At 42.3% G+C, this 15,885-nt stretch overlaps 1 protein-coding gene across 3 annotated transcripts in view; it reads right to left on the bottom strand.

The window, feature by feature from the left end:
• Nucleotides 1–15,885, bottom strand: part of Alg9 (ALG9 alpha-1,2-mannosyltransferase) — a 60,065-nt gene that overhangs the window by 29,476 nt on the left and 14,704 nt on the right. For all 3 annotated transcript variants that reach the window (XR_007594291.1, XM_050156215.1, XM_050156214.1), the window contains exons 6-12: nt 14,371–14,506; nt 12,204–12,291; nt 11,950–12,055; nt 7,085–7,207; nt 5,001–5,155; nt 2,594–2,723; nt 1,672–1,819 (exon numbers count right to left, since the gene is read on the bottom strand). Coding sequence is in view for 2 of the 3 variants with exons in the window: in XM_050156215.1 (XP_050012172.1) it covers nt 1,672–1,819; nt 2,594–2,723; nt 5,001–5,155; nt 7,085–7,207; nt 11,950–12,055; nt 12,204–12,291; nt 14,371–14,506 (886 nt within the window). In the remaining variant the exon portion in view is untranslated. The remainder of the gene's footprint in view (nt 1–1,671; nt 1,820–2,593; nt 2,724–5,000; nt 5,156–7,084; nt 7,208–11,949; nt 12,056–12,203; nt 12,292–14,370; nt 14,507–15,885) is intronic.

Raw genomic sequence — 15,885 nt, 5'->3', positions numbered from 1 at the left:
AGAATACTATTTTGGTCTGAATAATCCTCATACTAAAGGCAAAGGCCTAGGCCAACATTTAAAAGACAAGTTTATGACCGAACATCTTCATTATGTAACAAACAAACAAACAAAAAAAAAAAACCAGCTGCATTACCAGGTGAGGAGCTGGCGAAGTCAGCAACATTAATTACTCATCTTAGCCAGACTTCTTTCTCTCTGAAAACAGACCAAATAAGAAAACACAGAAGTCCAGGGTTGTACGCTACCACATCTACCAGAGTATAAAGGGAGTCAGAACACCTCGATCATAGTTATCCCTACTCCTATAAATCAGTGTGGAAATTTATTGTTGAAGGGAAAAAAACTTTCTAAATCCATTCTTCTTGCCGGGGTCTCTACACCACTGTTAGTGTTTTAGTGTCAACTGCAGGATGATAAATACGTGCCCTCAAAAAGGGGCCTGGATAATGTGCTTGCTATGCAAGCAGGAGGACCTGCGTTTGGAACACCAACAGCCAAATAAAAGCTGCAATCCCAGCACAGCACCGAGGAGACACACAGGAAGATTCTGGAGGGCTTGCTAGTTGAAACCCTAAGCTCTCGGTATAGCAAGGAGAGAGACACTGTCTCAAGAAATAAAGTGGAGGTAGGCATGGTGGCATACATCTTTAATCCCAGGACTCAGAGGCAGAAGCAGGTGGATCTCTGTGAGTTAGAGGCCAGCCTGGTCTATGTAGCAAGTTCCAGGCCAGTCAGGGCTACACAGTGAGACGTTGGCTCAAAAGCAAAAATAAGTAAACAAATAATGCAAAGAGCAGTAGAAGATGATACACGGTATCAGCTCTACCCAGGACATGCAAGAGTATGAGCACACAGACATTCACACACACATACAAGTTGCCAGCCAAGCCTAAGGACACACCTGTGACTAGGAGAAGGGAAAAGCACATGACTTAGAACACCCGCTCATGAAAAAAGAGGCAGGCACACAATGCAGATTCTGCAGCACTCTAAGAAGATAAATGAGTCAGTAATTCCTGTAAAAACTCCAAAGAGGGTCAGAAGACTGTCCAGTTGGTGAGAATCTGAGGTCAAGTGAAAAAGCCAGGTGTGGTGGGGTGCACTTCTAATACCAGTGGTGGGGAGGCAGAAACAGGACGATCCCAGGGACTTGCTAGTTACCCAATCAGCCAGCCTAGCCTAACTGGTAAGTCCTGGGTCATGAGAGACCCTGTCACAAAAACCAGGGCAGACCCAAAGCTGACCTCTGACCTCCTCACACATTTACACATGGGTGCATGTGTCCCAAATATACACACATATACATACACTTCCAAAGAAAAAAATTAAGCCTTCCAAAACAAACAAACTCTAACACAATCTTGCCATAGAACTGCTACTTTCTGATGTAAATTTCTGGGAAATGGGGATAAAGAGATGGCTCAGAAGTTAAGAGCATTTGCTGTTACCCCATTGGGGCTTGCTGACTGCAATCCAGCTTAGTTGGGGTGGGGGGGAGGCAGCAAGCTCCAGGTACAGCAAGAGACTCTGCCTCAAAGAACAGGCAGAGAGTGAGAGAAGAGGACACTCTGCCCACCCCTGACATTTCTGAACACACACATGCACATACACAACCCCACATATACCCTCTACACATACAGAAATATTATAAATTAAAGGACAACTTACTTATCAGGCAGAAGGAAGCTACTGGGAAATCGATACCATTCTTTTCCCACACAAACATTCACAGGCCTGCCTTCTGGGACAGTGTGGATGGCTGGGTCTGTGGCAATTCGGTAAAATTCTGGATACAGATCAAGGGGCCCATGATATCCTAAAAGGGAAAAGAGTTCATGAAAGCATAAGATGAGGTTCTAGCTTTTAGTTATAATTCATTTTAATATCCCACTATAATCCACATGAAATTTCTAAGAGTGTGAAAACCCACAGCAGCTCAGTGGGAAGCCAGCTCTACCAGCACAGATGTCTCTCTTGGTGGGACAACCACCACAGGGGAGGCTTTATTTGCCAAATGTAACCTGCTTTCTTGTTCTTTGTATACTGTTTTACCCTCTAGATTTTCTATTCCTTGGGTATATTATACTATTATGACCCCAATAATAATTATTAGGAAATATTTAACCAGGAGAACTTAGTTCCAATTTGTATAACATATTTAGGTTTCATTACATTAGCAGCAAACATTAAAAATGGAAAAGGCTGAGATGGTTCAGCAGTTAAAAGCACTAGCTGCTCTTTCAGAGGTCCCTCCTTCATTTTCCAGCACCCACACAGCAGCTCACAATTGTCTGTAATTTCAGTTCTGGGGAATTCAATGCCCTCTTCAGGTCTCCACAAGCACTAGATACCCATGTAGTACCTATGCATTCAGACAAAACACCTATACACATAAAAAAATTTTTAAATTGAAAACGAGGGTCAGAAATCAATGCTATTGGAGGGGAAATGTGTAGTGACATGGTGATCTAGCAATCTCCTTTCAGTCCAGAGCCACACCCCACCCAGCATAAGCTAACCACACGCTACAAGTAAACACTAAGGTGAAGTTCTTTGTGAGTACGGGTTAAGACACTCCCAGTATGTCTACCTCTGAACAGAGCCACAGAGCGAGAGAATGACAAGAGCCCAAACAGGAAGACTGTTCCTAATGCAAGCCAGCTGGACGTCACAGTGTAATGTTCCAGGCGATATCGTTGAAACATAAAGTGGTAACATTTCTAGAAGAAAAGGCAACTGTATTGATAAACAAGATACATAGCATCACAGAAACAATATACATAGCCACACACCATCAGACACAATATACACAGCAGCACACCATCACAGACACAATATACACAGCCACACACATCACAGACACAACATACACAGCCACACGCCATCACAGACACAACATGCGCAGCCACACACCACCACAGACACACCATGAACAGCCACACACCATCACAGACACAACATGCGCAGCCACACACCATCACAGACACACATGCCACAACATGCGCAGCCACACACCATCACAGACACACATGCACAGCCACACACCATCACAGACACAACATACACAGCCACACGCCATCACAGACACAACATACACAGACACACACCATCACAGACACACATGCACAGCCACACACCATCACAGACACAACATACACAGCCACACACCATCACAGACACAACATACACAGCCACACACCATCACAGACACAATATACATAGACACACACCATCACAGACACAACATGCGCAGCCACACGCCATCACAGACACAATATACATAGACACACACCATCACAGAAACACTAGGATATAGAAGCATAACAAGGGGTGTGAGGAAAGATCTGAGCATGTGCAAACACTTGGTGTGGTACCCATTCCAAATTCAAAGACCAAAGTCAACTCTTCTAGCTCTGTCTGCAGGTTTGCTTAGCCAGCCAACTTTACAAGAATAAACTCTAGTGTCAAAAGAAAATAAAATGTATATTTTTGCTGGTGCGTGAGGTTCTAATGTTGTTTTTCTTTTTTGCTTCTCAAGACAGGCTGTTACTCTGCATTCCTCAGTAGCTTGCTACCTTCTTGCTTCTGTCCCTCAAGTATAGGACTACAGACGTAAGCCCCAACACTAATAACTTATCTTAAAATATCTGAATAAATCAGTATTTTAGATATGACAGCACTGACAACATTATGACAAAAGTTAAGATGATATGCAAGTTATAGGTGTCTTGGTGGAAGAGGAAATGCTTTCAGCAATCTCTAAACTATCTCACATAAAGTTATACTTTATAAATAAAGTTATCTTTTAAAACTATCACCCTGATGGACATGGTAGCACACACCATCAATCACAGAACTACAGAGGTAGAGGCAGATGGATCTCTGTGAATTCAAAGCTAATCTGGTCTACATACCAAGGCTACACAGTGAGACTCCCTATCTCAAACAAGTATATGTAATATATTATAAAAACCACATAATATATATTATATGTACTTACTAAATATAATATCACCCTAACATAGTCAAACCTTAAAACATTATGCCATGTTAAAGAGATCTTTCATAAAAGAACACATATTTTAAGATTTCACTCACATGGGATGCACAGAATAGAAAAATTGATATACAAAGGAGACAGTGACATTGTACTGTGGGTATACCATGACAAAGGGGTGGGGGTGCGAGGTAATGGGCATGGAGCTTTTGAGGTGATGAAAATGTCTTAAACTGGTGGCTGCAGACACCTGCAAATATGCCAAAGCCACTAAGTTATACACTTGAAAAAGCTGAACTCATAGTTTATGAGTTCTCACTTAATAAATCTGTTAAAAACAAAAACTATCACCTTATTTTTTTCTTTCCCTGACAACTGCAAATGGTAGCAAGATCATGAGAGGGTCCCAAACTGTTGAGGTCATAAAGTCATAAACACAGAGATAATCAAACAAATGTAAAATTAACTCTACCAGAGAACTGATCTGAACAAGCTTTAAATCAAGAGTACAAACTGCCCCATATTGCAAATTGTCTGATATAATGCCCAAATCCTGATCATGTCTGATTCTGATCTAATAATTGTAGAACACACATTCTGTTTAGTCTGTCCATGTGCCACCATTTGTGATGTCCTATATGATAAGCTAAAATGTATTAGTAAATGGATCCTGTCGACAGGAGACAAATGAACATTATAAACACAATCAATAGCAAATAGAGTGAAATATATCCTTATCAATACACAGAGCTTTCAGGATATGTTCCGCAGCAGGTTTCATGTTATGGATAGAGGTGCACTCTGTAATTTATCCATAAGGGTCTTTGTTGTTGCTGCTGCTGAGATAGGGTCGCACTGAGCAGTTCTGGCTAGCCTGGAGCACACTATGGAGACCGGCTGGCCTGCAACTCACAGACATCCACCTGCCCTCAAAGTTTCCCAAGCAATCGTGTCAGAAATGAATCAAGAAGAGGCAGACAAATGTTTCCGAGAAACTCACCTGAAGTGCAGAAAGAGCAACAGCGCCACAAAGACATATAAGTGGATATACTGGGAAAAGAAATCGTTCCTCTTTGTGAGGTTGGATGAAGAAAATTAGAAACCAAATATACATTGGTGCCAAAGTAAGCCAATATGGATGTCCTAAATTCTGAACTGCAAGACAAAATAACATCCTCCTGTCATCATGTGAGAACCAAACAGTGTATTTTGTTTCAAAGTCTTTTTTTTTAATTTAAATTTGATACTAGGACGACATCCCATTAAAATGTTTCAACTTAGGAATTTACCCTCATTCTAACATAAGGAACATACTCCTGGGTTTTTCCAAGAGACCCAAAGCTTAGAGGGAGGAACAACAGTTAAAACACAGGGGAAGTACAGTTAATGGATAACACAGCTTAATAAACTCTAGGTGGTGAAAGATAAAAAGCATATTCTCTGTATGGGTTCTGCCACTAAGACCAAAGATTCCCCAAATTAACCAAATCCACTTTGAGTAATCCTTTTATCCACACACCAGTGGGTTTGTTAAAACAGCATGGATGAAAGAAAGAAAAAAATCAGTTAAATTCTTGAACCCTATTCATCAAGCCCCAACCCAGTCTGCCTTGTTTTGTTCTGTTGTCCAAACTTGACCCAAATGCCTCATTCTCTGGAGTGCTAGGATTACAGGAGTGTCACCAAGACCAATGACAATGCTTCAAAGCAAACACAAAATACTCTAAAAGGAAGTTTTCTGTCTTTACAATCCACATCTACTCTGAATCACAAAACTGAAACCAACATGTACTTAAAAGACTCTCAAAATAATAAAAGGAGCATAGAGAACACTGTGCCCCAAGCACATGCTGGAGAATTCCTGACATTACAAGAGCCTTGAAAAAAGGCATCCATGCTAGGTTGGCATTACTGATAATGAGGGAGGCATCTACAAAATGCGGGCAAGAGGTGGGCAGACAGCACCCCCTGGTGTTCATTATGTCCACAGCGTGACAGTCAAGAGCCCTCCCAGCTGTCTGGTTTAGTAACCATTGGTGCAACTATAGAACTCTCTGGAGGTAAACACTCCTGACCTTGGGCCAGTGAGATGGCTCAGTGGGTAATGCGATTTACCCTGCCATATAAACTTGACAACCTGAGTTCAATCCCAAGATTCCACAACAGAGAGCAAGAACTGCCTCCCAAAGGTTGTCCTCTGGCCTCCATAATATATTCTCCCTGCCCCCTCCAATCATTTTCCAAATCTTTCTAAATGAGTGAAGATCCCCTCACTGTCCAGACAGCACATGCTATATAAACCATTAACAAGAAAAGTTGAGCAGGTGAGAAGGGAAGATCATTCATCTGGCACGAAAAACCAACTAAGATGTCTCGAGCTAAACCTTCCCAAAGCTCTCATGAATTTCTGCTCAAATTTGTCTTCCATAGTGCAGATACCAGAAACCCAGGTCCACCGCTCGAGAAAGCAGCGGCTGTATGACACACAGTCAGAGTAAGGTGAGTGCCACACAGCACAGGAAGCCGGGAGCATTGGCCCCTGGCAAGCTGCTTCAGTTCCAGCTTCAGAATGTTTGCCTGCAGCACAGATCATGGTAAACAATCATCCAAGACGCTTGCCTCTACAAGGGGAATGGTTCAAACAGGCTGATCTCCTGTACTTTCCCCAAATGTCTCTGCTTCCCTGGTCATGGTAAAATCACACTGACCTCCTTCCCTTAAGGCAGTGATTCTTAACCTTACTAATGCTGACCCTTTAATACAGCTCCTCATGTTGTGGTGACCCCCAAACATAAAGGTATTTCATTGCTATTTCATAACTGTAAATTTGCTACTGTTATGAATCATAATGTAAATATAGATTATGCAACCCCAAGAGCTATGACTCACAAGTTGAGAACTGCTGCCTTAAGATGGCACAAAGCTTCATCTTGTTCAATTCGAACAATTAACCAAATAATCTACAAATGCAAACTAAAATCTCAGTTATTCGACCATTTTCACAGAGAAAGTGGAGACTAAAAGAAGCCATTTTCCACTTGGTGTTTAACCTGTCACCTGCTTTCTCCTCCTCCAACCACTCACCATGGAACCTCTGCAGCAGGTACTCCATAAGGAAAGTCAGTGGCAAGACCAGAAGAGCCAATGCAAAAGCAATGTTGAAATTCAGAAATCCATTGATTAAGTAGAAATACCATGGTTCTGTACCTGAGGGAGAAAGAGATAGGACGTCATTAGTGATGCCTTCAACGCCTGCCACAGTATTTGGCCCTTACTGCCTCCTGCTCTAGAAGCACTGGCAATTCAACACTCAACTAAATGAAAATCCACAAGCCTAGGCGTTCTTCAGTGCTCAGGCATATACAGGAGGCGCAAGAGCGGAACACAGGAAACGCAGACGGGTTGAGAAGCTCTGGATGAGAATTACTGGATTATTTTTTTATTTATTAAAGATTTCTGTCTCATCCCCACCACCGCCTCCCCTTTCCCTCCCCCTCCCCCAATCAAGTCCCCCTCCCTCGTCAGCCCAAAGAGCAATCAGGGTTCCCTGCCCTGTGGGAAGTCCTAGGACCACCCACCTCCATCCAGGTCTAGTAAGGTGAGCATTCAAACTGCCTAGGCTCCCACAAAACCAATATGTGCAGTAGGATCAAAAACCCATTGCCATTGTTCTTGAGGTCTCAGTAGTCCTCATTGTCCACTATGTTCAGCGAGACCGGTTTTAACCCAGGCTTTTTCAGACCCAGGCCAGCTGGCCTTGGTGAGTTCCCGATTATTTCACTTTATTCCTATCAGTAGGAATTTAGCCATCTTCTCCTCTACCACAGAAGATACAGAATTCCTTTCCTCTAGAGTTTAGTAACTTGGTGCCACTGCAGAAGCATAGGCCCAGCTCTCACTAAGCACTCAACCTGCAAGAGCTTTTATACTGGACTCCTAACCTCCAGCAGAAACACATTTCTGTGCTTCACAAATTGCCCAGTCTTAATATTCTGTTAAGGCAGCACCAACAAACCCAAATGAGAGAAACGCTTTAACTAGTAGCTAAAGAGCACAGAGCACATGAAACTAAAACATCTTAAGACATCATTTGAATTTAACTGTAGTTTCAATACTCTGAAGACTAAGTAACAGATAAACTTGCTTATAGCTATGTATCCCCTTGAAAAGTTCAACTCCTATTTTACAGTCACACATATAGGGTTCCATGTGTTTCATAAAAAGCAATAACTCAGGGTTAGGGTTAGTGATATAGCTGAGTAGTAGGGTACCTAACTAGCATGCATGAAGCCCTGGGCTCAGTCCTCAGTAGAACCAGAAACACACATACATACATACACATACATACACATGTGTGTATGTGTATATATGTATATATATGTACATATTTAATTTAAAAAACAGCGTGGCTTTTTTGTGTTTTTTTTTAATGTGTATGTGAGGGTGGGTGCCCGCAAAGGCCAAAAGAGGGCATCAGATCCTCTAGAGCAATGGTTTTCAACCTAGAGATTGAACGACCTTTTCACAGGGGTTAGACACCAAATATCCTGCATATCAGATATTTACATTACAATTCATAGCAGTAGCAAAATTACAGTTATGAAAGAATGACATATTTCAATGAAAATAACGGTTAGGGGTCACCACGACACGAGGAGCTGTATTAAAGGGTCGCAGCATTAGGAAGGTGGAGAACCACAGCTGCAGAGCTATGGCTACAGGTGGTTGTAAGCTGCCTGACACAGTACCAGGAACCAAACTTGGGTCCTCTACAAGGACAGCAGACACCTTAACCACTGAGCCACCTCTCCAGCCTCCTCAGCTCCTGTCCCCATTATGACCAGAGACCCAGGTCCTGCTCAGAACTCAAAGGATTCGGAAGGAAGCAAAACAGCTGAAATGCAAGTCTCACGATGGTTTTATTTCATAACTCAAGGTCCTTAAACCTGAAAGATAAGAAAGCTCCCCTCCCTCAACATTTAGCCGTTTTCTCATCTCTTTTTCCTCTGTGGGATTACTTCAATCAGGCAGTGAATGACACGTGCAGGTTTTAATCAGTGTGCCTTGTGACATCCGCCTTGCACCATAGCAATTTCCTGAAATCAGCATTGCTTAAAAGGATAATCAGGAGGCAGAGGTAGAAAAACCGGACTCTTTTGTAGCTTCACAGCAAAATAAGGTTAGAAACCAAAGTCATAATGCTAGAGACACTTAGAGGAGTAAGAGGGAAGTGGTCCGCGAAGGAAGGGCCCTCATTCAATCATGTGCCACCTCTGGGGAAAGCTCATTCCTATTCAAAGACAACTAAACTGTTAGGGGCAGAAGTCCTGTCCTGAGTCATTCATCTGAGACATCTCTAATCTTTCATTTCTTCCCATTTATTCTTTGAGTTGTAGAAAATTTCTGGATGGTTATACTTTTAAGATATAAAAATATCTTCTCTGGGTTTCAGTTAATGACTTCACAACATCAAAGCATCCACAATGCTGGTCCCTGAGACTGAGCCAACTGACAGCCAACAAGCATCTTAAAATAATTTACATGTATTATTCTTATTTGGTATCAAGAAAAATCCCAAGTCAGCACTCTATCAGGACCAACCAAAACAGTTCTAAGACCTGACAGCAACGAGGATCCTGACTGATTCTACAGAAATCAATCTTCTATTTCTTCTTGATGTTTTACTGTGAACCTACAATGTATAAGGAGTTCCAACTCAAAGCTATGATAGTATTCTCTCCTTGGGAGGCATCTAAACAAGGAGAAGCTAACACTCTTAAAGAACAGTAATCAGCTCAGTCCTTAGCTCCAAGAAAACAAATAAACAAACAAACTCTGAAAACCAAAAACTGAAATCAGACTTAAAACAATTATCACCAATTGTAGTGGCAAGATTTGCTGAAAGAGGTGGAGGCAGGAGGATCACAAGTTCAAGGTCAGTCTGGGCTACGAGTTCCAGCACAGCTAGAACTATACAGAAAAATACTGTCTTGAAAAACAGAACAAAAAATAATGTCAAGTTCAAATTCTGAGCAGAGTAGAATTTGTGTTCTTGGAATACTTCTATCAAGGAATTGTTAAGGCCAGCTACCTACAGCAATACACAATCACTTTCACGGCTGGTGAGATAATCCCTACTACTGACAGAGTAACCAGTATTCTACTTCCATGATAGCAAAACTATATTGAGTGAATTCAAAGCGGATTTACGAAGTGGCACAAAACCCTAGGACTCTTCTCAACAAACATTGTGTGAAATGAACTGCAGACACCAGAGTCCAAGAAGAGACTGGACACAGGTCTACTGTAGTCCCAAATCTACCGCAGCCTCCTTGACCAACCCACTACTAAACGGGAACATCAGGCCTTTCTTCTCCACTTCCCCACTAGCCCAATCATCTCCAGAGCCTCTAAAGGGCTACAAAAATGCATCACTTTCATATTTTCTTTAGAGTTTAATAAGCAGTCAGACTACCCAGCATATAATGACCCACTTATGAAAGTGAGAAGCCAGTTTTTCAAATTAACCCATTCACCAATAAAGAATGGATAAATTTCTAATTGGGGACATGTAAATCAATTTTCACCACACAGTCTGGGTGTAGTCAAATAAAATCGTATAAATAAACCAAACTAAGGGGCAATTTAAAACATGTGAACTTTCCCTAGCTGAAGGGAGACATCTAGAGGCTGCCAGAGCAAGCTACTGGTTTAACTGGCCAGGCCGCCCAACAAACACTAATCATAGGAGCTGACCTGAGACACAGATGTAATATCAACCTGACTCCCAACCAACCCAAGGCAGTCAAATGCAGAGAATGCTCTGGAGACACCTAGAAGATTGATAAAGAAACCACACTGATTCCAAGGGGGAAATTTGCTCATGAAGTATTTAGTGGCTTGGTTGCTCTAGAAAAGCCTCTAACAACTTTCGGTAACTAGCCAGCCCAAATGCATTCAGGAGTCAAATAAAACTAGACTTGGGAGGGGTGGGTAAGAGACAGAGGTTCTCGGGTACACCTGGAGACTACATCACAGAGGCACAACAGGCAATCACTTTCTCTCAATCTTAAACAGGCCAGTCTGCTCATTCTCTCCTGCTGACGCGAGTCTCCTCTGCTCACTTTGCAGATTTTCCAAACTTTCTCTCCCCCCCAAAAAAAACTAACATCAAATGTATATGTATAGAAAACGTATGTAGGAATATACTCCTAAAAGTTAATACTACTACATGGAGATGACGGAGCTATTTGTTTGTTTTCTTTTTGTTATTATATTCATTTTATGATAATAGAAATTTGGTTGTTGTTGTTGATTTGTATTTGGTCTTTGTTTTTTTGTTTTTTGAGATGCGGTTTCTTTGTATAAAAAACACAGCCCTGCTGTTCTGGAACTCACTTTGCAGACCAGGTTGACCTCTAACTCACAGAGATCCCCCAGCCTCTGCCTCCTGAGTGCTGGGATTGAAGGTGTGTGCCACCACACCCAGCTGCTGTTTTTTAAGATAGGGGTCTTATGTAGCCCAAGCTAGCCTCAAACTTGCTATGTAGCTAGCTGTGAACTGCTACTCCTGCCTCTGCCTCCCCAGTACTGAAATTACAGGCATGTACCACCACAACCATCTCAAAAGTAGTTAGATTAAAAAATTTAAAAAGCGTCAAAGCCATGACCAGGCATGGATGGTCAACCCTACAATTGTGTCACTTGGGAGGCGGAGTCAGAAGGACTGCTACAAGTTTAAGACTAGTTTTGGCTACACAGTGACACCACGCATAGCCAACACTCCTTCAAGCTCCCTGAGTCTAGATCTGGGGATAACGTTCAGCAGCATCGAGGGAGGGTCAGCGCTGACTACCGCACCTGTCAGGAGACATGGGCTATGTTTTCATTACACTGCAGTCAAAAGCTCTGTGTTTTCTACTTTTTCCTCAAATTTTCTGAAGGCTTACCATAAAGATCAGGTCCATGAGAAGTGAACACATTATACAGGACAATGTTGAGAGGAGCAACCACCAACTTCCCATAATAGTAGCTGTCAATGACCACCACAGGCACCTAAAGTGAATGAAAAAACAGCATTGGTACTTTTCAAAATGCTGATGGAAAAACTTCAGAATGAAAAGTAAAATGAGCTCCTGATGTTTCCTTTGCCACATCAGAAGCTACTTCAAACATGAGAGCAAACGCAGAAAACAGGACTCACCAGGAAGAGAACTAGCGCCACCAGCGACCAGTGAAGGAAACTCTTCCACCTGTGTTTCAGGGCCAGCGAGTCAAAGGCGATGGGTAAACTATTCAACAGAAACACAGGAAGATGTTGGTAAAGCACCAAACACTTGGGACAGAGTCACACAGGTCTATGCTGAGCAGAGAACCAAACGGCTTTCCCAGGGGCAGAGAAGAAAGGAAGCTGGTATGTGACAAGACGTCTTCTCAAAAATAAGCTGGTCTTTCTGAGGACTCATCAGGAGAGGTATGCCACAGATGGACAAGAAACAGACAGATGCTGCTGGACCATCGTGACACTGATCTATACGTATTGAACATGTAAGACATATTCAGTATACATTCATGGACATCATTATCCTACACCGACCTGACAAATACTGACCTCTCCCTTCTGAAATTAACTAGGACTTTATTATATATTTCTAACTTGTAAATAAATAATTTCTCATGTGTGTAGGTCTGCAGGTACACATGCCATGGTGTATGTGGAGGTCAGAAAATAACCCTGAGGAATCAGTTTTGTCCCCTTCACACTTATGTGGACTCCAGGGATCAAACTCAGATTTGTACAGCAAGTGACTTGACTGCTGAGCCAACTCTCCCTCAGTGGCTCTCCACTGCATTTTTGAGAGAGAGGGTCCACCACTGACCCTGGAGCTTATCAATTCAGCGAGGCCAGCTGGCCAGTGAGCTCCAGAAACTCCTCAGTCTCCATCCTAGCCCTGGGATTTCAGAAGCACCATACCTGCCTTTTAAGTGGGTGCTCTGCACGGCAAGCACTTTACTAAGTCATCTCCCCAGTCTCCAAAAACCCTTTTACCTCATTAAATCTGCTCTCTGGTTGCTTGTTGCTGTGGTGAGGTCCTATACATTCCAGGCAAACATTTTACTACTGAGCTATATCCTATAGGTACTTTTTAAAAATATGGAATATTATATTTAAAATGTTAATAACAACTATTAAGATGTATTTTTAAATTATGTATATAATATGTGAGTGCTGGTGCCTGCAAAGTCCAGAAGAGGGTACCAGATTCCCTGGAACTGCAGTTACAGGCAGTTGTGAACCACCCAGTATGGATGCTGGGAACCAAATTCCAGTTTTCTCCAAGAGCAGAATGCGCTCTTAACCAATGAGCCATTCCTCTAGTATAGTCGAGAAGTTAAGGTAGACAAACGGAGAAAGAAGTAGTAGAAACAAAGAGTACGGAAGGAAGTGGAAACACACTTAAACTTGGGGAAGGAGCTGGCGCAAGAAAGGAGAAGGGATGCAGGGGAAATTGCTTAGTGATTAACAGCATGGGCTGCCCTTTTCTAGCCTGCAGGAACATAGACAGGCACACACCCCATGCACATTTTTTTTTTCAAGAAAAGAGAAGGAGAAAAGAGAGCATTGCAATCCGGGTGACAAGGAAAATGCACAGCACGGACTGCAGCAGTGTGAGAAACATCAGGAAGCTTTAGAGGACAGAGGAAAGGGGTCAGCAGGAGAGGGAGTGGGACAAGAGACAGTAACACGGCTGAGGAAAATGGCTGAAATACAATCCATACATGTATGACGATGTCACAGTGAAACCTGGTATGTATAATTAATATATGCTAGTAAAAGCATTTTTTAAAAAGCAAGCATAATGTTAATGGCAAATTATTTCAAATCTTACTACCTATGTTCTCACTTATAAAAATACTAATTATTGTCAGGAAGTGGTGTCACACACCTTTGATCCCAGCACTCACGAGGCAGAGGCAGGTGGATCTCTGTAAATTCAAGTCCAGCCTGGTCTACAGAGCTAATTCCAAGACAACCAAGGCTACACAAAGAAACCCTGTCTCAAAAATCCAACCCACTCAAAACTACTAATTATTATAGCTTCTTGCAGAATTGTAAAATTTAAAAATAAAAATTGTGAAGGGTTTGGTAATGCTAGCAATGGCAGCATTCAGCAGGAGCTTAGCAGTCATTACTCTCATTGGAATAAAACACAAAAAGAAGCAGTAATATGCTTTTGTTCCCAAAGTCTTCACCAGTCAAATCAATTCCTTTAGCTTTCGTTGCTGGCTGGGAAATCTGCATCTGATACAACATCAGGATTGACCAGATGCCCAGGGTATACAGGAGAGGAATAACTTAAGTTTCTTACCCAAGGGCTGCACTAAATGGCCACCCTACAATAGCCCCGGCTGCTACTCCCAGCACAGCAATGGGTGTCTTGTCCATATACCATCCGGTCATGGCGATCAATGTAGTGTACATGCAGAAGCTGCTAGGAAGGAATGCTACAAGAGCAAAGAGAAAAGGGAACAAGAGAATGAGATTAGATATTGATTTTAAAAATTCACCTGCACTGCAAAATGAATCTACTTTGGAAAACACTATTATAAACAAGCACTAAGGTTGGAGACATGGCTCAGCTGACAGAGTGCTTGCCTATAATGCACAAAGCCTGGGGTTCAATTTCTAGACCACAATTGGACATCGTGGCACATGCCTACAGTCCCAGCCCTCAGGAGGTAGTAGCAAGAAAATCAGAAGTTCAAGGGCATCCCCAGCTGTGCAGCAAGTTTGAGGCCACATAAGACCCTGTCTTGGACCGTGAGACCCTGGGTAGAAAGAAATACACACAGAAAGGGAGGAAGTGAAGGAAACAAACAGGTAGTCAAAGGACATCCCTTTTCAAAACACAAAAGGCACTGTGGTTTTTATCTCCTCAGACCTTTTTTCCAAGTACACAAGGCCCCAAGTTACACAATACTAGCCATCCATTCCTCTCCTGGCCTGTACCTACATTTAAAGCTTAAACAAATCCAGGACTCTCCACCTTTGTTGCCACACAGAGAATATGATTCAAAAGACCCAGACCCATTGTGGACGATGTATTGGTTTCTTCTGCTAAGATATCCTGGTTCACACTTGTTCTCTACAGGGATTCTAGGAAGCCTCCTCAAGGCTCAGAGCTACATTCTGGCTTTGGCATAGCCCTTAACCATTACATCTGCCATAACTTTGTCATGGTGTACAAGAGTCTGAACACACTCAAGGCTCTTGCAACAGCAGCAAAATATTCCTAACAACTAAACAAAAATGTGGCTTCTCGTGCTTTATAAGGCCTGAAGCAAAAAAAATCAGCTGATTCTAACAAGAACTACAATGAATATGCAGTGAGATTTAGGACACTCAGCAAGGGCCCACTTCAAAGGCTAGGCAGTAAAGACTGAATTCCTAAGTGCCTCAACTACACTGCAAAACTAAGGGACCGCCCCACACATACAAATCTGTTTCTGGATTAGCAAAGTAACTAAAACATAGAACATGTGAGATGCAACTTTCACAGACAGATGTTAAATAATATTGAAGTCAACTCTGGCTGCCAGTGCAGAGTACAAAAGAGCAGAGAAATCTGAGGTCTCTGCTGATGCTGATGAAGCATTTACGGCACATTCACTACAGTGGCTCTCCAAGCTGGTCCAGGGTGGAGCCCGGAGGTCCCTGCAGAACATTCATTTCCATATAGTCAATGAAGAAAATGCTAACCATGAACTCTGTGCAAGGTGCTATTTTGTGTATTTAGTGTACCTACTAGATTCTTGATTATATAAGCATTAACGAAAATTGAGATAATTTAGCAGGATATTTTTTCTGGAGAATTGGGAACCAC

Source organism: Alexandromys fortis, unplaced genomic scaffold (genome assembly GCF_014885135.2).
Source record: "Alexandromys fortis isolate MF-2015 unplaced genomic scaffold, M_Fortis_MF-2015_v1.1 scaffold_89, whole genome shotgun sequence".
NCBI lineage: Eukaryota > Metazoa > Chordata > Mammalia > Rodentia > Cricetidae > Alexandromys > Alexandromys fortis.
The sequence above is the reverse complement of the archived record's forward strand: the minus strand, read 5'-3'. Positions and strand labels throughout refer to the sequence as shown.